Source organism: Gobius niger (genome assembly GCF_951799975.1).
Source record: "Gobius niger genome assembly, chromosome: 4".
NCBI classification, from domain to species: domain Eukaryota; kingdom Metazoa; phylum Chordata; class Actinopteri; order Gobiiformes; family Gobiidae; genus Gobius; species Gobius niger.
The window spans coordinates 3,056,687-3,078,532 of NC_136855.1; the positions used below are offsets into that span (position 1 = coordinate 3,056,687).

At 41.7% G+C, this 21,846-nt stretch overlaps 2 protein-coding genes across 5 annotated transcripts in view; both read right to left on the minus strand.

Annotated features, from left to right (window-relative positions):
* Positions 1-11,396, minus strand: part of tp53bp1 (tumor protein p53 binding protein, 1) — a 40,496-nt gene extending 29,100 nt beyond the window's left edge. For 3 of the 4 annotated variants that reach the window (XM_079555091.1, XM_079555092.1, XM_079555089.1), the window contains exons 1-2: positions 11,217-11,396; positions 174-437 (exon numbers count right to left, since the gene is read on the minus strand). In XM_079555091.1, the coding sequence (XP_079411217.1) occupies positions 174-398 (225 nt within the window). In that variant the 5' untranslated portion in view covers positions 399-437; positions 11,217-11,396. Of the gene's footprint in view, positions 1-173; positions 438-3,146; positions 3,685-11,216 lie in introns of those variants that run through there. The other variant, XM_079555090.1, reaches the window with a different exon arrangement.
* Positions 11,397-21,350: 9,954 nt separating this feature from the next.
* Positions 21,351-21,846, minus strand: part of map1aa (microtubule-associated protein 1Aa) — a 47,785-nt gene continuing 47,289 nt past the window's right edge. The window contains exon 9 of the mRNA XM_079555504.1: positions 21,351-21,530. Coding sequence (XP_079411630.1) covers positions 21,375-21,530 — 156 coding nt within the window. The 3' untranslated portion in view covers positions 21,351-21,374. The remainder of the gene's footprint in view (positions 21,531-21,846) is intronic.

Here is a 21,846-nt window from a genome sequence, read left to right on the forward strand (position 1 = left end):
CGTGTAGGCTGTAAACTATCCAGTCGAGAGGCTTTTATATGGGAGTAAAAGTGGAGAAATTGTGGTTAAGCTGGGGGTGTTTGTGAATGAGCGTGGGAACGACCAGGGAGCCCTGCTAAGTCTAAAACACCCAGGGTGACACAGAGAGGAAGGGTCAGCGGTCAGCTCCGCACCAGGACCGGGCTGGGTTCTCGCGGTTGCAGAGAGGTGAGCCGCTTGGCCAGCAGAGCTCTGTAGCTGTTCTCCGGGTCGTCTTCGATCCCCAGGCTGTCGGGCTGAGAGTCCTCCACGATGAGGCAGGGCGGCTCCGAGTGAGGCAGGCTGGACTCCAGGCCCCCGAGGCTGGGCGCTCCGCCGGGTGCTCCGCTGCTGGGCGCTGCGCAGGATCCCGGGTCCATGGGGGGCTGAGGGGCTCACGGCGGGGGAGGTGAAGTGGACTGACGGACAGAGATGGACAGGAGAAGAGAAGGATTAGGGTTCTAGCAGACAGAGGCAGGCCATTTTTAATTCCCAAATCTATACTGGGCAAATCTAATGCCCAATCCTAGACTTTAATGCCACAAACGCAGAACAATATCAGCACATATTATATTTCTGAAACAGTTCCTTAAACAGAGGAAAGACTGTTAGACAAAATGTGACAGTTGATGCCAAAGAATGTGGTCAATTTCAGCCAAAACTGCAGAAGAACATGTTGTAGACCATAACTTCGGTATTTTCGATGAACTTCCGCGCAGTAATATGTTCACTCCTAAGGTGTTATTACGCCTTACAATATAGTTCCCCTTTTTATCTACTTAGAAAATCGATATGTTTAATTTTGTGAAACTATATTTGGATTGTGTAACTTCTCATGTAACCATATTTAAAAAGGGGAAACGTGGAAGATCTTGGTCGCTTGTAGCTTCACCCCCGTTTAGCCCCATAGAGGAGAGGAGGAGGAGAGGCTAAATGCTAGCAACATGCTTGGTCTTTTTGCGTGACTGAGCACACGCGTAAAGACCAGACAGGTACACGTCAACTCGTCTAAGCTCAGGAACATATCTCAGTATGGAAAAACAGTGGCTTATTCCTTTAATGTCAGTTGCAAAGCTACCTAGTACTACTCATCTATGCTACCTACAAACTGAAAGTACTGCAGGACAACAAGGACATTTCAAACTTTTAGAGACAGATAAAAATCAGTTTCTGCCGACTTTAGGTCCATGGAATGCTGTCTGACATTCATTATTCCATTATTTGTGAAGTGATGATGTCATCGCTCCACTTCCAGGTCACACTATGATGGGATTTAGCAGATTTTAACCTGCTGTAGCGCCGACTACAGGCTCTTTATAAACATCTGATCACACAGAAATATTACTTTTACTCAGTTTTTTTTTAGTAAATCTTTTATGATGTTAATTATCAAATTATATATGTTTTATATAAAAATAATCTTAGTTTTGCCTGGAGAAATTGTGAGCTATATTATTCTAATTAGGTGTAAAACATTTTTGGCCTTTTATCTGTTATTATTTCAGCAGAAAAAAATGTTTTTTTGCCGTTTGTGTTGATGGAACGGTCAACAGTTTGGACCTGGAAGTAACTTCTTATTGTATAACAAAAGTATGGAGCTGACTGACTGTCATCGTTTCATTTATGCACTATATAGCAAAACCTTTTTCCGCAATAATAAGTACTGATACTTTTAATAACTTCGTACACATACATCGACATATACATTGTACTTCTAGTTTCAATGTGCAGATGCCATTCCTCAAAGTTGTGTTTGTGACGCTTCAAAAGGCACTACATGTGATGTTTTTTCCCTAGTAGTAGAACTGTGTTTGTTCTCCTTTAGTAAAACCAAGACATTTACAGGAAAACATTGTGCGTCTAATTAAAAAGCATTTATATCAATTTCATGAACTTATAGGCGAGTTAAGTTTTGCGGCATTTCTGTGAAAGTGACCCTGAAAAGTTGGGAAATGTGCCTTAAACTTGTCCCTGTGATAAACAATTGTGTAGGGAATGTGTTTGCAGCAAAACTAACATTGTAATTTTGTGGTTTCCTCTATCATTGTTTAAAACAACAACAACAAAATCAGGTACAGGGCCTTTAAATCATTGACTTCACTACGATCCTCAAAGCTTTGTCTCTTTAAGCATTTTATAAAGTCAGCCATTTGCAATAGGCTTGTATTTATGGGTCCCAGGAGGCATTTGGTTTGTAACTTTAAGACACATGCTCTGCTTTCTTTACCAAAAACATGTTTGTGGAGCTCTTAACTACTTGGTTAGCTTCTTTTAGACACAAATGACCCAATATAGGTTGTTTTGTTGCTTGTTGTAAGCTATAGTGTATGATCTACTGTAGGTAATTACAGATTTTGCAATTACTAACATTGATATTGTGATTATGGTTCAATCGCAGCCCTTCCTGGTACAAGTCGAACACAATCCCACATTTGTGTTCGACTTGTACCAGGAAGGGCTGCGATTGAACCATAATCACAATAACCTTAACCTGGACCATGCAAGACTAAATCAAGTCTGGGTTGTAGACTGAGCAGTAACTAGGACTAGACCTGGAGTAGGCAACGTTAGGTCAGGGGGCCAAATCTGGCCCGACAGCATGAAAGCTTTGGCCCACAAGAGGATTTTGAAGAAATATAATTTCATTAATCAGAGCTCAAATATGTGATAAAGTACTCTAAAATGTGGAAAATATAGTAAATATTTACACATTTCCGGCAAGGTCATATATATGATGTACAAAACTAAATTTAGGAAAAAATTGCTTTACTTTGGGCGACAATTGTGAGTTTCGGCCCTTGGCGTTTTGGCAATAGAGAAAAGCGGCCCTTGACACAAACTTCCCCAGGACTAGACCAACCCACAGCTGAACTTTGCAAGTCAAAGTTTGGGTTCCACTGGGATCAAAATTAAACAAATAAACCGGACTAAACAGGTCTTAACCAGGAACAAACAAGGAACAAACTAGGACGACAGTACAGATGAAATACTGACTGCGTTCTCTGTTATTTACAACAAACTTAGGTGCAGGATAAAACTAACAAATGCAGTGTGCCATCTACACAGAGGTGCAGGGAATACCTCAAACTTAACCCTCTGACTCGCACAGTCACATCTTTGACACTCACTTAACCACAGCACCAGGACCAGCAGCTCTGAGGAAACCCAGCGGAGCGAGGAAGAAACGCGGCCGGAAAACAAGCGTCTGAGGGCGGCTCCAGCTGTTAGCCTCTGCCGCTGTTAGCGCCTTAGCTCAGGGTGAAACGCAGTGAGCGAGTCCAAATAAAAGCCCGCCTGTGGCTCCTCAAATCCGGGCGATTGCGCTTGTTTTAGGGGCCACCAGTGAGTATCCACGTGGAGCTGATCGAGCTCGATGAGGATGGGACCGTAAAGGCAGCGGTCCTCTGCAGAAACCACAGCCGAAAAGGAGCACTCGTGAGGCGGCTACCACTGCGTCACTCCTCCCGGTGTTAGCTCGTCAGCCCCAGAACAGTGATGATGCTTAAAATCGGAAAACAAAGTTCATGTCAAAATATCCACTCCAATTCTCCCCCTTTCGCTTTAGGAACGAGCGCTCCAGCCGCTGCGCAGGCACCGACGTGTTGCTCTGAACATAGCCCGGAGAGGAGTGCGGGGGGGCGGGTACTGCAGCGTGAGTCGAGCCGCTGTTTGTCCAAGACAGACAACAGAAGCCGAAAACAGGCGAAAAGCAAGAAACTCGTACTTTACCTCCAGTCCGCCTCACGAGCACATCAGACAGGAGGTACAATGCATCTACAAGGACGTGTTGTGTCGTTCCGGTGGTAAAAAGAAAAGAAAAGAAACGTGTATTTACAGCGTGGTGCAGAAGGGGGACTCGCTAAAATCTTGGCATTTCGATCGGGGATGGACGGACCCTCGAATTGTTTTATTATTTTATAATTACTACAGAGAACTGAATTAATTTCGAACTTAATAAATGTATATATGCATGTAATTCCATATATAAATCCATTAACCAAAGTAAAAAAAAAAATAACATTCAAATAAATGGAATAAAGAAACTAAATAAACATTTTAAAGTCACATGAATATGAATAGCTCAAATAAAACCTTTATCTCTTCTATAGATCTATCACTGTATGATATATTTCAATATTGGTCTGATCCGAAACTAATATTTTCTTGGTATTTTTAAATCAGCTCCGTCATTCCTCGTCGTACACAGGAATCTCCATGGAAACCAGGATGAACCACGCCCACTCGAGCGAAATGCCTGGACTTCAGCGAACATACCCCCAGAACTCCCGGCAAAACGTACACCCAGCGCTGTGATTGGTCCGCAGGGGTATGGCGGGCGGAACGGACGGCCCTGATTGGTGGACCGGGATAAGCCCCCTGCACGAGGCGCAGTTAAAGGTCCAGAGATGAAGGAGAAAGATGGAGCTTTGGGCTGCGTCCGAAACCCTCAAATTTAAGCCTCCAAGTACTAACACTAGCAACTAATCCTTAACCTTTCATGGGGTCAACTGTTAGATCTCCATGCCGTTAGCAGCTTCAGCAGCCTTTGCCCAATTGGACCGTCCTTACCCATGGGAAGGGGAAGTGACATCACCAACAGCAGTTTTTCTTCTTCTTTAAAGTTATTGGAGTGCAGGCCAAACAAAAGTGCATGTCGCCTAGCCTGATAAACCAGACCCACCTTCTTTCTGCACGAAAGAAGGTGGGTCTGGCCACGCACGGTAAACAAGTTGTTGATTGGCGGCTAAGGCCGAGCCGAACCAATCACGACCGTCACAGAGAAATGAGAAGGTTACGTCACTCGCTGCACCTCTATGTTTTTAGTTCAATTAACGTTAACATCAGCCAAAACTAATCATTGGATGAAGTAGTCAAGGATTTTGCCTCGCGTTCTCCGCGTGAGTTTATATTCACTTCATATTTGTTTAATTGGACACAGCTGTCGTCACGTCCGCTAATCGCTAATTGGTTTATTTCACTGACAATCTGCGCGCGTTAGGCCCGCCCCTTCAAACTGCTCCAATTGCTCCGTGACCAGACTAACTCCCTGCATGGAATGAACAGGGAAGAGTATGGCAGAGCCAGGCAACATGTCGCCACCTACTGTACAGTGTCCACCAACAACATAGTGTCCAAACAAAGACATTTAAGGAGAAAAAAAATCCAGATGAGCCATCACATTTCCCTTTAGTGTTATTTTATCTCAACAGCTGTTTCATAAAGCTACAGTAGCAAATTAGCCATGTGGCTGAAGTTTCTAATAAATGAAAGCAAAAGCACAAACTGCCTTCATTTAAGCAATTTACTGAGGCTGCTCTTTAACATACTGACATGTGAGTGAGCTGTGGGGCCGAGGGGGGTGGGGGGATTGGTGCAGTGGCTTATGGGATCATGGCACATAGCTCCTAATCGCCGGTTAGGGACCGCTAGAGGTCACTATGCTAAAGTGGCTATGATAGTTAGCATTGAGGCTCCTTCCCCTAACTACTTCCTAACTGACAGACCAATTCGGACGCTTCTTGTCATGGCGGACGCTGGCGGTTTGGCGTAAGACCTCTTACCAATTGACTGGTTTCGGACAGGGCCTTGGATTAGTCAAGAGGAGACACTGCAGGGACGTGATCGCGGATACAAGTGTCGAGATGAGTTTTCTTCGCAGGGTGCCTGCGCTCCCTTACTAAGAACTCGGAGTAGAGGCGCTGTGTCATCTTTGTGTCCAAGCAGAAACATTGTCCCTTGAAATATAATGTATGCAACTTGGTCATTTTCAGGCAAAGAAAGAGGGGCCAATTTACATATAAAAGATATATTTATGCCCGTAATCATCAAGAGGACATTTTAAAATCCTCCCGGGACAAAAAGAAGGTTCATGTATGGATTTCTTTCACTTAATTTGAGAAAAGAGCTCAAATATCCATCTGAAAGATGAAGTTGCATCATTCTGTTTTAAGATCGAACGTCAATAAAACTTGTGGATTTTGTGAAAATAAAAGTTATAAACTGTCCAATAGAGTCAAATGAACTTTTAACACACTGCTCTATCTGCTTTTTCACGGGATTTTAAGATTTGTTTGATTATAAATGGCTCCAGTTGTTGCATGTGTTGTTGAAATGGTCACAGATGGGTGTGTCAGACACTCTGCTCGGGAGAGACAGATATGACTCGGTTAGTCTGAAAACATGAATAACCCGAACCATATCCCCGATCCTTTGTGTCAGAAAATCTTACTTTTTTACAGCATTAGACCAGAATCAGGTTCTGTGTGAGCTTTACATGAAAAAACACACATATCTGTCAGCCTCTGTTGCCATGGAAACACCACAGATGTGCCCTGCTCAGACAGTACATTGAGAATACTATCCCAGTGTTCTGTGGAGAGCTGAATGTACCATTGTACATGCCAGCGGAAGTTTCTCGTAGAACATGTCTGGTAACTGTGTTTAAACTTCGTATCTAATTTGACATAACTTAAGCTTAACCCTAACGTACTTTGATTAGATGGAAAACGTCCCGATAGTTGTGCACATGTGCAGCAGCAGCATTCAGCTCCCCTCTCCCTCTTCCGACTCTGGTACTCTGATACAGTTACTCTTTCCTTTGAGAGGACACAGTTACTTTCCAAACTAAATACTCCATCAAGAGGCTGTGTTCATGGGACGTCACAGCATTCTAAAGAGCCTCCCATTTTAAATTGTAATCATTCATTTTATGTATTGTCATGTATTGTCAATATTGTCATCCCAATACATAAAATGAGGTGATAAATCAAACATTACCAATATATATATATATAGACCCATAAGCATTCTACCGGTTTAACAAAAGCCATTGAAAAAGTAGTTGCTAGACAACGAGTGGAACATCTGGAAATAAACACACTCTTACATCCCATGCAGTTTGGATTCAGAAACAACATTAACAGACAAAGCATGTTGTCACCTCACTGAAAACATAAAGCAACATTTAGACAAAGGGGAGGTGGTAGGGGCCGTTTTCCTGACCTATGAAAAGCATTTGACACCGTGAATCATGCAACCCTGCTCTCGAAATTGGCTAAATACAATATGTCAGTAAACACACTAAACTGGCTAACTTCCTATCTGTCCGATCGCACTCAATCAGTGCGAATAAAACAAAGTATGTCCATGCAAAGGTCCTGCACCACAGGCCTCCCCCCAGGGGTCAATCTGGGTCCAGTTCTATTCACAATATACATCAATGACTTGCCTCAAGTGTGCAAGAATGTTAAAATACAAATGTTTGTGGATGATACAATAATTTATGCTAATGCAAAAATGACAGACGTCGCAGCTAAACGTACAACTGCCATGGAGAAAGATTCCTACCTCACACTCAACGTCAAAAAATGTACCCTATCCAACTATAACTGTAAATGAGAAAGTGCTACAAAATGTGACAGAATACAAATACTTAGGTCTCGTTCTTGACTCCACCCTTAGCTTCAATAAACATGTTAAAAACCTTATAAAAACCTTTAAGTACAACCTGGCCACCTTCAAAAATATACCACGCTCCCTGTCTACAGAAGCAGCCAAAAGCTTCCTTAACGCCATGAGACCAAAAAAGCCAACAATACCATCACTGTCACACACTGAACAAATCTGAAATGCTAAACTTTGATAACTGTGTTTCACTCGCTCAAGTACAGCTGGTCTTTAAGATTGTTCATAACCGGGCCCCACCTCCACTCAAAGCTTTTGTTCACCAAACAGCAGATACCGCTACAAGGGTAACGAGAGCTACCACCAGGGGGCAGTGTAGTATCCCAACATGCAAAAGTTAATTTACTCAGTCTGCATTCTCATACATAGGCACTAAGAAATGGAACGAGCTTCCTTCAGAAATTGTGAGCATAAAGATTTCAGAACCTTTAGTAAAGAAGTAAAGGGAGAACCAGAGCTGCAGCATCAGCTCCAAGAGATGTTATTAAGCGGTAAGTAAAATGTAGACTATGATTATGGACTTTTATGATCAGGACACAAAATGTAAGGGTTAGCTTATTGTTGTGTTTTTACATGTGATGATGATGATGAGAATGATGGTGATGGTGATGAGGATGATGAGAATGATGGTGATGAGGATGATGAAGTGTAATAAGAGACTGAGTGATCTGTTATGGATGTGATGCTGCTGCTGCTGCTGCTGCTGCTGCTGCTGATGATGATGATGATGATGATGATGATGAAGTGTAATAAGAGACTGAGTGATCTATGGATGAGGATGATGAGGATGATAATGATGATAATGATGATGATAATGATGAGGATGGTGATAATGATGATAATGATGATAATGATGATGATGATAATGATGATGATAATGATGATAATGAGGATGAAGTGTAATAAGAGACTGAGTGATCTATGGATGAGGATGATAATGATGATAATGATGATGATGATAATGATGATGATGATAATGATGATGATGATGATAATGATGAGGATGGTGATAATGATGAGGATGATGATAATGATAATGATGATGATGATGATGATGAGGATGATGATGATGAGGATGAGGATGATAATGATGATGATGATGAGAATGAGAATGATGATAATGATGATGATGATAATGATGATAATGATGAGGATGGTGATAATGATGAGGATGATGATAATGATAATGATGATGATGATAATGATGATAATGATGAGGATGGTGATAATGATGAGGGTGATGATAATGAGAATGATGATGATGATGATGATGATGATGATAATGATGATAATGATGAGGATGGTGATAATGATGAGGATGATGATAATGATAATGATGATGATGATAATAATGATAATGATGAGGATGGTGATAATGATGAGGGTGATGATAATGAGAATGATGATGATGATAATGATGATAATGATGAGGATGGTGATAATGATGAGGATGATGATAATGATAATGATGATAATGATGATAATGATGAGGATGGTGATAATGATGAGGATGATGATAATGAGAATGATGATGATGATAATGATGATGAGGATGAGGATGATGAGGATGATGATAATGAGGATGATGAGGATGATAATGATGATGATAATGAGGATGATGATGATGATAATGAGGATGATGAGGATGATAATGATGATGATAATGAGGATGATGAGGATGATAATGATGATGATAATGAGGATGATGATGATGATAATGAGGATGATGAGGATGATGATGATGATGATAATGATGATAATGAGGATGAAGTGTAATAAGAGACTGAGTGATCTGTTATGGATGTGATGCTGATGAGTGACCCCTGACCCTGACTGCACTGTATATATTTATGACACTTTCCCCTAAGGACTACATATAGAAATGAGCTTGAGAAGCTACAGTCTGGTACGGTCATCTTTGCCCTTGAGTATAATGTAATTGTGCACTGTCCTGATAAATAAATAAACAAACAAACACATTTTTTGTTTTGTTTTATTGGGTTGGGACAGTGCATGTTAATGTAAATTGCCTGGTTGTAGCATTAAGCTAATTTCCATCCATTGCTCTCTAACCAATGGGCGCTGGCTGCTCTGCTTTATGCCCACAACACTAGGGGCCGCCATTGCTGTAGTACCTCCATGTCGCCGCTGGTTTCCCCATTGAAAAGCATTGGACTTTAGACACGTTAAAAACAACTTTAAAGGATGGATGAAGTTATCGCTGCCAAAGGAGGGTCAACCAGCTACTCAATCCAAGGGTGTACTCAATTATGCCCCCCCGTCCTGTGAATGTTTACATGTTATGGCCAATAAAAATGTGATAAAATGTAAATGTTTGGGTGGTATTAGTTTAAGCAGACACTGTTTACTCATTGTTATGATTTTAATAAAGATCCGACCACATTTATGACCCATTTAGGCAGAAATGTGAGACATTCCACAGGATTCACTCCCACTGTAGATCCAGCCATTACAAAGATAAACCAGAAACCATAAACCAAGTCCCAAGTTCAGCATTTTCTTATCTGCACCCACTCTATTCTAAACTATAGGCTGTTTGTTTAGGCGGCTCACTTACATTTGCTAAGTACAAGTACAAGAGCAACCTTTTGAAGAAACCATACTTATTAAGAGTCTCAGTACTTTTTACTCCTATTTGAGTATTTTAATGAAGTATTGTGTTTTGTGCCCCTTTATCTTTGGAAATATATACTTTTAATTCATTTTTGATGGTATTTTCTTTGGAAATATGGGGATTTTCACATGATTACAACTTTTATTTCTCATAAATCAGACTTTTACTCTCAAAGTACTCAGCATTCACAGTACTCAAGTACTTTTACTTTTGTACTTATTTGGATCACTACTGTTTACTTGTGCTTGAGTAAAAGGATTACTTTGAAATTATTTTACTTACTTTTTTACTTTTACTGACGTAGGCTACAAGCAAGAAGTAGTAATCAAAATAATCACTCAAGTAAAAGTAAAAAAGTACTTGGAGAAACTGTCACTTGAGTATTGTGAGTAACTGAGTAACTGTTTGAGTGAAAAAGTCTGAGGATTTATTTTCAATGACTCCATAAAATCCTGTGGAAATCATGATATTTCCAAAGACAATTCCATGAAAATGTCAGAAAATATTGAAAAACTAAATGATTCTAAAGAACAAGGAGCACGAGACGAACTACATCTACTTTAAAGCTGCTTAAATAGTTACTCATAGTGGAAAAGAAACAATTAAGTAAGAAATACTTTTACTCAAGTAAGTAAAAAGTACTGTATAATAAAACTACTCTAAGAATTTCAATTTCTTCAAAAAGTTACTCAAGTACATGTACCTGAGTAAATGTATCTGAGTACTACCCTCCTCTGCTGTACTTAGTAGTACACTGCTTTGTACAGAGTTGTGATGTCATATGAATGCTGATCCACTGAAATGTGTAATAACGTTTTTAGTGCAAAAATACTTGATCCACAAACAGGCATGACAATGAGGTCACGTGTCCTTCATTAGCTACAGCATGTATTAGCACAGAGGCCTTTCCCCGGTCTCCACAATCTAGAATCTACACCGAGTCCTCAACGTCACAGTAACAGCTCCATCATCACGCACTTGACTCGCCTGGTGACACCATCTGCATACCCTTCAAAAGGCTCGTATAGCATCTCTGCAGCCTCGTGCGCGGGCTCGGTCCTTGTCCTAAACGCGCGTGCTCGTCAGACCTGGCTCTTACCTGGACTCGGGTCTAGACTCGGCTCAGACTCGGCTCAGATTCGGCTCCGGTCCGCCTGCAGGGTCCAGTTCGAGCCTCGTGACTTTGGGCGTGGAGCAGCACGTGCGGGCGATGGAGAACCCACGCACGCACGCATGCACAGACACGCGCGCGCGGAGGAGCTGGAGACGCGTCACAACAGGAAGGTATTATTAAACACTGAATTTATGGAAAGTTTATTTTATTTTATTTTCATTTTAATGATGTGGATATCAAACCATCAAAATTATTTAGTTTGTTTGTTTGTTTGTTTATGTTAAAAATAAGCGTGGAAAAAATACAGTGCATAAAGTACAGTTGTTTCTTTATGTTTTATTCAGTGCCACAAAATCAGTAGAAAAAACACTCGGAAATATTAAGTAGCCTAAGTATCTGTATAGTTTCTCTCAAAATACACTCAAAAGGGCGGGAACTGCGCCCCGTGAGTTTCCATAACAGCAACAAGCCTTTAGTGGCCAGGGCCTGTCAGTCAAACAGTGAATAACAAAAAAAAACAGCATGGTTAAAAATATTTCACTCCTCTCAGAGTTGTCAAGGGAATAAACTGTATTTTTAGAAACAATAAAGGCGATAGAAGGAGACAGGCTTTCAGCTGTTTTTGACAGGAGAGTCGTCATACGAGCGATCGCGATGTCGTCACATCCGTTGGCCGTGGTCGGCATTTTACATTTTCATATTTGATAAACATTTTATTAAAATCCTATAATCAGCAAAAAACAATGTCCATAAACAGGGCATTGCTTCTCTTGCACTGTAACAGATCTGTCATTTTATAAAACCGAGTTAGAGGCTGTCTAGATCGAATGGAGGAACCTGGGTGAACGGAGGAACCTGCATTCTGGAATCTGAGGACTGGACGGTCTGTGATCTTGGCCCGTCTGCTGAGGGATCCTTCGGCCCTGGGTCTCTACAGCCTGTCCGTCCATGGGAGTGGATCTCTCCTTCTGTGGTTCTCCCCAAGGTTTCTCTTTTCTCCTGCCGGGTTTTTGAGTTTTTCCTTGCCGTGCTGGAGAGTCTAAGGACGGGGGACGCCCACGCCGCTCGTCGCTACCTCCTATTGGACATTATATTTGCCTGGATTCACCTGAACTTTTAATTGTCATATTTATTGCTCTGTTTAATTGCCTTAATGTTTGGTGCAGCTGTGAGGCGACTTCTGTTGTGATATTGGGCTATACAAAACCATTCAACTTGAAACTTGAAACTTGAGGCCTGGATGCATCAGCTGTTGCCGACCATTCACCAAAACATCCGGCGAAAATTGCGGTAGTAAACAATAACAGCGATCGCTCGTATTGATTTCCACGCAAACCTCCTGGAGTCGCTCCTATAGCCACTAGGGGGTGGTATCGCAGCAATGTCAGCCCCCGCCTTGAGGACCAATGAGAAGTGCTGTCCTGACGTAACGGCAGCTCACGCCTGTACATCCAGAGGCTGCTGCTCCAGTCCCACAGATATAATATAATAAAGATGAGCGGGTCCCATTCAGCCCCATTCATTATAAAGGTTCCCGAGTCGTGTGTGAACTTTAATGGCCTCTCTGTCTCCTGGTGGGCGGAGCCTCCACAGAGCTCCAGAGCTTGATTGACAGGCTCTGGAGCCAGTCAATGCACTGAAAATGCTTCCAAATTTCGGGCTGATAAACAAAAACCAGCGAGGTTGAAAATATTTCACCTCCCCGAGCGTGGTCACACGGGTCATAGCGATTTTTAGAAAAAGGAAAACTCTGTGGAGCCAGACTTTTAGGCCAGACTTTTAGGCCAGACTTTTAGGCCAGACTTTTAGGCCATTCTTGGGACGTTTGAAGTCCCATTAGAATCAATGCTGCCATGTGTCTCTTGGAGTCGCCCCTGGCCACCAGGGGGTGGTATTACAGCAATGTCAGCCCCCCGCGATAATATGCTGCGTCTGAAAAGAGCAGATTGGTAAGAGCTCTTACGCCAAACCGGATGTGCGTCAGCGTCCGCCATGATAAGAAGCGTCCGAATTGGTCTGTCAGTTAGGAAGGAGTTAGGGGGAGGAGCCTCAATGCTAACTATCATAGTCACTTTAGCATAGGGACCTCTGGTGCTAACTCCCCGGTGATTAGGAGCTATGTGCCATCCTATGCCTAGCTATGTGCTGTACAGTAGGGGACGACATGCACTTTTGTTTGGCCTGCACTCCACCGATAACTTTAAAGAAGAAGAAAAACAGCTGTTGATGATGTCACTTCCCCTGGGTAAGGACAGTCAGATTGTACAAAGCAGCTCTGAAGCTCTAGTTCACTAACTGCATGAAACTCCATGAAAGGTTAAGGATTAGTTGCTAGTGTTATAATAATCTGATGGTTTCAGACGCAGCCCTGGACTGGAGACTAGACTAGAACCAGGAAATACCACATTAGTCCACTGCTCTGGTATCAGTTGCTCAGAGAGTGGACTATAAAACAGCCCTGCTTGTTACAAGTCTCTTGTGGTCTGGCACCAAAGTTAGAGGCATATAACCCATCCCAGGCTCTGAACCGGGTTTTGAACCCAGGACCTTCTATAGCCACCCCTGCATGTTTTTAATATTTTAATGAACAGATTGAATTGAATCAGACTTCGAGGATCTGGTTCTTAAGTTTGCGATCATATGGATTACAATGTGTCCAATGGAAAGTGTGGGCCCTGAGACATGAACTTCCCTGTGTAGTCACTCATACTGTGGGCCTATATTCATTCTTTATTCTTTATTATCTGCCGCTTATTCTCTCACACTGTATATCGAAGTGTACGTTAACGAACATCTGTTTGAATAGTTGTGACTTTAGTTCATTGTTTTGTTTTTTCGATGTAGGGACAAATAAAGGTGTTCTTCGTGACATATAGTGATAAAATGTATCTCCCTCATCGACTGACCTGAGTCGTAGTCCCACCTGTGTCCAGCAGAGGGCGCAGTGACAGCTGTAAACCGCTGACTCACTGCAGCAGCGTCACACACGCGCACACACACACACACACACACACACACACACACACACACACACACACACACACACACACACACACACACACACACACACACACACACACACACACACACACACACACACACACACACACACGCACACACACGCAGTGACACGTCCCATGCGTCTGCGACAGGTGTCCAGCAGGAGCATCCTTGACTGAGCACAGAGGTTTCTCACTATAGTACTGCAAAATGTGACAGTGACTGGAATATTTGACCTTGAGTGCAGTAATTCTGTCTTGTCAAGTAAAAATAATCTGCCCGTGGAATTAGATTTGTATGTGCAAAATACATTTATGGCAGATCATATACTTTCCAGCTCGAATCAAGGGCAAACATGCTGATTTAAAGACAATTAGACTGGTTATGAAGATGAATTTGTCCAATGTGGGAAAGTCACCGACTGAAACTGAATTTCAAAGAATACTGCATTATTTGCATTCATGTTGACTGTCCACTATGACTTTATTCTACAGACCTTTCGTTGAATCAGTTTTGTCTTTTGCATTAGTCTCATGGTACAATAATCTTTCCTTGGAAAACAAGAATTCACGTTTCCAAATTGTAAAGTGGTTTAATCTAGTAGCTTATTCGACACACACAGCTGCATCCAGAATCTCCTTCCACCAGGCAGCTCCATCGCTTTGAGCAAAGACTTTCAACAAAGGTTTTTAGTTTCAAGGCATTAGTTTGAAAGTGAAACCTATGGCATTCGAGCTAAACTCAGGCTAATGCTGCGGTCCAGACATTGCAACTGGTAGATTTCCGACCTCCGACTTGGAAAATGCCTTGAATCTGCTGGGAGTGTTTATTTACAGCATGTAAACTCGGAGATGATCAGAGTGGTCCGAGATACCGATGAAGACAGCTGAGGAGCGTATGCACCAGTGAAGTGAACGTTACTTTTGGCCACAGTCTAATAACATTATTTGAGCTGGGTACTGTTTAACAATACCAGTGTGGTATCGAAAAAAAAAAAAAAAACCTTAGGTGCTACTGGAATCGAAAAAATAAAGTGATCAAAAGCAGGCACTGAACAAAACCTATCTTTAGATCCAAATGTTTGACACTGTAGGTCCAGGGACGCATTAAAGGAAATGACTTGGTTGTTTCAGCTCAAATAAATGACACACATTTATTATTAAAGGGGCTAGATGCAAGTAGGCCATTATGTACTCACTACTGCCACCTCAGGTCATACGTGTAACTGCAGCCTCTATATTAAGCTCGTGCATGACGGCACTTCAGACCCGAATTAAAGCAGTACTAAGTAACTTCCCCCTAGAGGCCATAAGCGCAACTGCAGGTGTAGTAGCAAGTTACGATTTTTTTATTTATTAATTGTCTTGGAGAGTAAATACGAGGCTGACAGGAAAGGCGAAGGGAGAGAGGTTTACTGTGCATCCAATTATACAATTGAAATATTTTTTTTCACTCAAACTTAGCTGTAAATACTGTTTAAAGTGACGTTAGCCCGCAGTTAGCTTTGCCCGTTAGCATGTTAGCTTCTTCTTCGTGATTCCATTAGTGTGTATTGCTTTCTCCGCACCGGGGGCAGTCTAGTTGCAAACATGGTTTTCTGGCCAGAGACACCAGGGGGCGATGAAAGACCCTCCAATCATCCCATTAACACTTGTATCACCTCCACAGGGACTACGGGGAGAATTTATTAAGATAAACACGTTACTTAGTACTGCTTTAACACCTTTCTTAGTGACAGTGCAGGATTTTAGAGGCAGTTGTGGTGAACAGGTCTGAGCTCATTCTACACATTACGACACGGAGGAACTTGTAATTTTAACATTTTTAAACTCCTTATAGTCCCTTTAAGTATTTATTATTATTATTATTATTAAGAATCAGTGTATGGTTCATTCTTAAAATTAAAGAATCAAAGTCATTGGTTTGTTTTATAATTTGAAAACAAAAGGAGGAAATTGAAAAAAACCTTAATCTATAAAACTGGCATTTTTCTTATTTCTGGGTTTAGGGTTTATGTGCTAACGACTTCCGGTCACTGTTTTCATAGGAGCAATGGGTCAGCCATGGGATCTGGACATGTCTCCACCAGGAAGGCCAAGTTGTCCACTAGAAGCGCATGTGGACATAGGCGTCGATCCCGTGGGTGCTGCGTGGCTGGAGCACCCACTCAAATCTTTGGGCAGCCAGGTGAATCTGCCCTGATTACAAAATGACTCTATAAAAATCACTTTAGGTGGAGCACCGGGCTCCAACCACCAGACTGAGATCGATCCTGAGCGATATGCAGTGGAATGGAGCGTAGTTCAAGTCTGAAGGTAGCCGGCCTCGCACTCTTCACAAAGACGTGTTGACGTCCAGAGAACCTGCTCCTGTTTCTGAGGTTTTTGTCCTCAACTCGTGCTCACGCTCCACACCGTTACTCATTAATACAGTGACCGGAAGCGCATAACCCCTAAACCAAGAAATAAGAAAAATGTCTGTTATATAGATTTCTGTTTTATTTAAATTTACTAATTTTGCTATCAAACAAACCAATGATTTATGTTTTTCAATTTTATTTTGAAATTTAAAAAAAAGAAGCAAAGAACGAACCATACTCGGATTCTGTTCTCTTCTCTGGTTCGAGACGACACATATTTTACGTATAGGTATCGGAAAAAAAGTATCGTTCAGGATCTGTATCGAAAACCAAGTATCATTAAACCAGTATCAGGAAAAAAAAAATGTAACAAAGAAGTGAAAAAATGTGAAGAAAGTATAACGTTAGCATCTTATTAACTATCCTAGCATTAGCCCTTTTGTTTACATGAGTTTTTTCTGTTGTAAAATCGCAGTTACCAGTTGCCTGGAACGCAGCATAATTCTACCTACAACTTGGAACAACTTCAAATCTATAAGAAGTATTATTTTGAGTCGTAGTATCGATAAATCCTTAACGATACTCACGACGACACAACACAACAGCGAGCAAAGAAAACAGGCCCAGACTCAGGTTCGATTCATTCATATGTTTTAATATCTGTTTAAGATGAAAGGCGTCGCGTATGAGTACATTCTTTATAATATTAGGCTATAGGACACAAGGGGGGGGGGCGGGGCAAGGGTCCAGGAGGCGTGGGGGAGGAGTTAGGACGCAGAAAGTGCTCGAAGAAGAGTAGGAGGAGAGAACTGCGCAGACCACGACACACGGCTAATCTAACGCAGAATACTCGGATTATTATACGTACACAACCAAATCCATCGCCGTCGACTTTCCGGAGTGTTCGCCGGGGAAGGGCTCGGCCACATCGCAGCGCGGGGGGGGGGGGATCTGTCGGTGACGCAATCTGCATACCCCAGGAGCCACCATATCTCCCACGAATCCCCATGGTCTTCATCTGACACAATTTGATAACAAAAAAGGAGTTGTGTCGATGCTGTTAAAATGGTTTAGTCTCATTAAAGTGATAGTCTGGAAGTCTACATGTTTTACAAATGTGCAGTAAAAGGAAATGTGCAAAATGAACCACCTGGTCTTGCATTTTGATGTTAAGGAAGTAATCATGTAGGTTTATTATTTACTATTCTTCCCAGATCTCAGCAACTAATCAGAGTCTAGCATCCTCCCACGTTGACCAATGAGACAAGCTTTTCCTGTGAAACAGCCTGTCAGGTCCAATCAGGAGGCAGTGGGAGGAGCCTGATCGTTAACTTTTGAAAATCCTGTTCCTGCTCTCCTCATTTTGCAAACTAAGAAGGGCTTTCTGATTAAAGAGGGGAGAAATGTGATTGTTATACTTTTAAATTTCACTCTATCTGCCCTCACTTTGAAAACTTACACACTATCACTTTAAGGGCGGGAACCTCTGTTTACCTTGCGATAGGATACAAAACAGCGATAATCCATATATTTCACATTATCACCTGCCATATATATCACTATTTCTAAACATTCACTCTTTGTAACCTTTTTTTACAACATTGTTGCTTTATAAATGACAAATTTACACTCTCCATATATTAACAATTCACATTTGTTTTCATGTTTTTTAAACTTTTGAGCCAATAGTTTGTTTTCGCAAAGAGGCCGGGACTCAAATGGCACCCCTGCCTAGTAGAGCTCTGGAGCTCGAACAGGTCAAATATGAGACCATTTGTCAAAACACAAGCATTTAGGCATTTATAAAGTCTTTATCCAAGTAATGAAATCATTGCCATAGACAAATTTAGCCAATGTTTTGAGCAAATAGTCCAGTTCAACACAATCAAAGGCTTTAGCAGCGTCCAATGACAAAGCAATCATGAGGTTTGTTGAATCATAAACATAATGTTGTGGCCTTCTGATATTGATATATCCATCAATAAGTGTTGAAAATGGACCGACTGTTCATTTTATTTATAATTCTAAATACTGTCCTCAGAAGTTTTGATATCGGCATATAGAGTATTGCACTGTGCCTCAGAATATTGCGATATATTGCAAAATTGCCATATTGTCCCATAGCTAGTTTTTCCCACGCATTGCCCTTTTCTCCTCATCATGCAGCTCTACAAGGAGGACGGGAGGGCATCTGACACACTGTGTTTATGATTGAAAGGATGCAGGGTCGTCAAAGCAGAAAGTAAATACATGCTTCAGTCTCCGTGCAAAGTGTTCCCTCCAACCGGTCAGGATTTTAGATGCAAAAGTAATCAATGTTTTAAGCAGAATTTGGGATAATCATGAGCACAAAGCTGTGCGGGACATCATGGGCGGGTTTGAACATGTGTTTCATACGATTTGGACAGACATAATGCGTTTTCCTTTAATACGATTGTTTTCCGCGTTGCGTCTGTGACCGAGCCCTTTTTTTGATACAGAAAAGCAACTTCTCATTGGACGAATGCAGCTCAGCAGGCCACGCCCATCGTCTCTGAAAACCCGCGCCGGTTTCCAAGAAGTTAATCCTCCTTTCACTTTTCTCATGGACTTTTCACCAAATATAAGGCGAGACGAAACACCTGAACAGGGAAAAGTCTTATTTAGACTTTTGCCGTCGATTACTGATTAATGTTAACTTTCATTTCATGTTTTCATACGGAAATAAGACATTTTTTGAAGTTGGAGATATGGGAGATATTTTTTGAGGGATAAAATCGTGTTCATGGAAAGATATTTTAATATAAGCCTTCATTTTGTGACATTTTGGATCCAATAAAATATTACAGCAGGGGATTTTGGGGATCTTTTTAAAATATAAAAATAAATGCAATGTCACTCTTTGAATATAACTAAAAGTAAATGTGGACAACTTCAAATTTTGCCTTGTTTCTTGGCTTCAAGGGCTCCATTAAAACATTAACAGTGTTTTTCAAGTCAAACAAACACAAGGGATTCCTACTTCCTGGAACCGGCGCTGGTTATGATGTGGGCGGGGCTTGCAGCGCTCCAATACATCATCAGCAGAAAATCATAAAAAATAGATCTACTAAAAAAAAAAAAAAACCCAGTGACGTTGCCAGTCGTCGGGTCACCTCTTGTGCTTTTTTTTTTTGCTTTTTTTTTTTTTAGCCTTTAACCAGTTTTTCAGCAGAATCAGCAGAAGCAAAAAAAGAACATGGAGAGATGGATATTATGGGATACAAAAGTCCGGTCCGGGTTCAAGGGTCTAAGCCGGGTCTCAGTCTGGGCCACACTGGTCCACACTGGTCCAAGGAAAAACAAGTTTTGATCGCAGGCAAATCACTATGTCATCAAAACTATAACCTAGCGAGAGCTGAACTGGATTTCTATCTGAAGACTAGCTCCAAGACTAAATTAGTAATAAACAAATTTATCAGCTATTACTGATTAATCAGGGTTTCTACAAGGAGCAGGAAGTCAAATGCAATGCCTTAATACTTACCAAATATTATATTGTCACTTCCACAAACGCAACACAAATCTGTGGATATTTCCTCCAATGAGGCTAATGTTGTTCTTCAAAAGCAAACTGGACACAACCGCAAACTTTTGAGCAGAACATTTTTTGTACAATTTCAGCCTAAACTGCAGCTGAGTGTGTTTTTACACCACACTTTTTGTACTTTTGACAAACCCCTACTTTCCTGGAACCCGTGAGTTTAGCGATTGTGGGTAGGCGCAAATGAGCTCTTGCTTCAGTATTTCTCAGAACAATGATTGGACTAAACAAGGTCTAAAACATTCCAAAAACCTATTTCTAATAACTGATTTATATTTCGTAGACTCGTCTCCCATCAACTTAGACTAACATGAACTAAAGACGAGTTTTAAACTAAACTTTTCTTCAGAACATGTCAATGGACCAGTGTGGGACGAGCTTCTGTTAAGACATCGGAGATCACGCATTTTCGTAACCTCCTCATTATCCCACTTCGGTCTGGTCTGGTCTGGTCTGGCGTGGAAAGGTCCGGTAAAAGCTTTAGGCAGGATCCAGGAGGAGAAACTGTGGTCAGGAATCACACCGGTTTTGGTAGAAGGTCCATATGGTGTAGGTTTTTTTGTCAAGTCTGGTCAGACATTCATTCCAGAGACTTTTGAGACGTCAGGGAGAAGCTCTCGCCTGATGGACTCGTCCGGGCAGATGTTTCCCCAACTTTTAGAGGTCGTTCTTGATCTTCTCTTTCTCTCCTTCCAGGTTCGGAGGTGGGGGAAGCTCTGAATCCGAGATAGTTCTAGTTGATCAGTATTTTGTATATTATGATGCAGTGGAGGTGTGGTCCATTCAGATGTTTGTAGGTCTTATTCGGTGGATTTGGAAGCAATCAGCGCTCCCCCGGGTTGAGGACAGTCCTGTTGGCTGAGGCGCCAATTTTTCAAGGTTTGTTTGTTTTGACTTTTAAAAGTAGATTTTCTAGGTCAGGAAGCTCTCGCACTGGAGGTCTTGGATGGAGATGTCTCAAAAAATCCAGTGTTGCAGACAAGTGGAGAAGCTCTTGACTCGTGATTTGTTGTATTACAGTCCAGTTCGTTGGGGGTTTTGGTGGAGTTTCACGTTTGTAAGTGCTCTTAACATTCAATCTTGCAGGCGGAGAAGCTCTCGTCTTGTAGTTTGGTGGAGGTCCGAAAGGTGGAGGTCTGGTTGTAGGTGACTCTAAAACTCGATCTTGCAGGCGGGGAAGCTCTCGTCTATTTGTTCAGTGGTAGTTTTGGTGGAGATCTTTCTAAAACTCGATCTTGCAGGCGGGGAAGCTCTCGTCCTGCATGACCACGGTGGAGCTGGAGGCCAGCACCATCACGTTGAGGTCAGTCTGGACCTGGTGCGTTTGCTGATACCAGTCACGGGTCACGTCCGTGTCGTGGGTCGGGATCAGAGTCACCTGAAGAACAAAAATGAAAAAAGGAGTGCGAAGGATTTTTAATAAATCTTTCCTAAATCTCTTCAAGTAAGTTAACAAGGATTTTAAGACTTAGTTTAAAGCTTTGTGAATCAGATGATGGATAAAAGGAGACACAATGCAGTAAAGAAGTGAGTTACGAAGGAAGGGACGGGACTAATAAGTTTACACTTCTTCCTATTCTTTTTTGGATATGTAATTTGTTAAAATGAGTGAGTATAGTTTTATCTCTTTGAACATGGACATATTCAAATAAATTCATTGATTCTGTTTACAGGACAAAGGGCAAAGGTAAGAC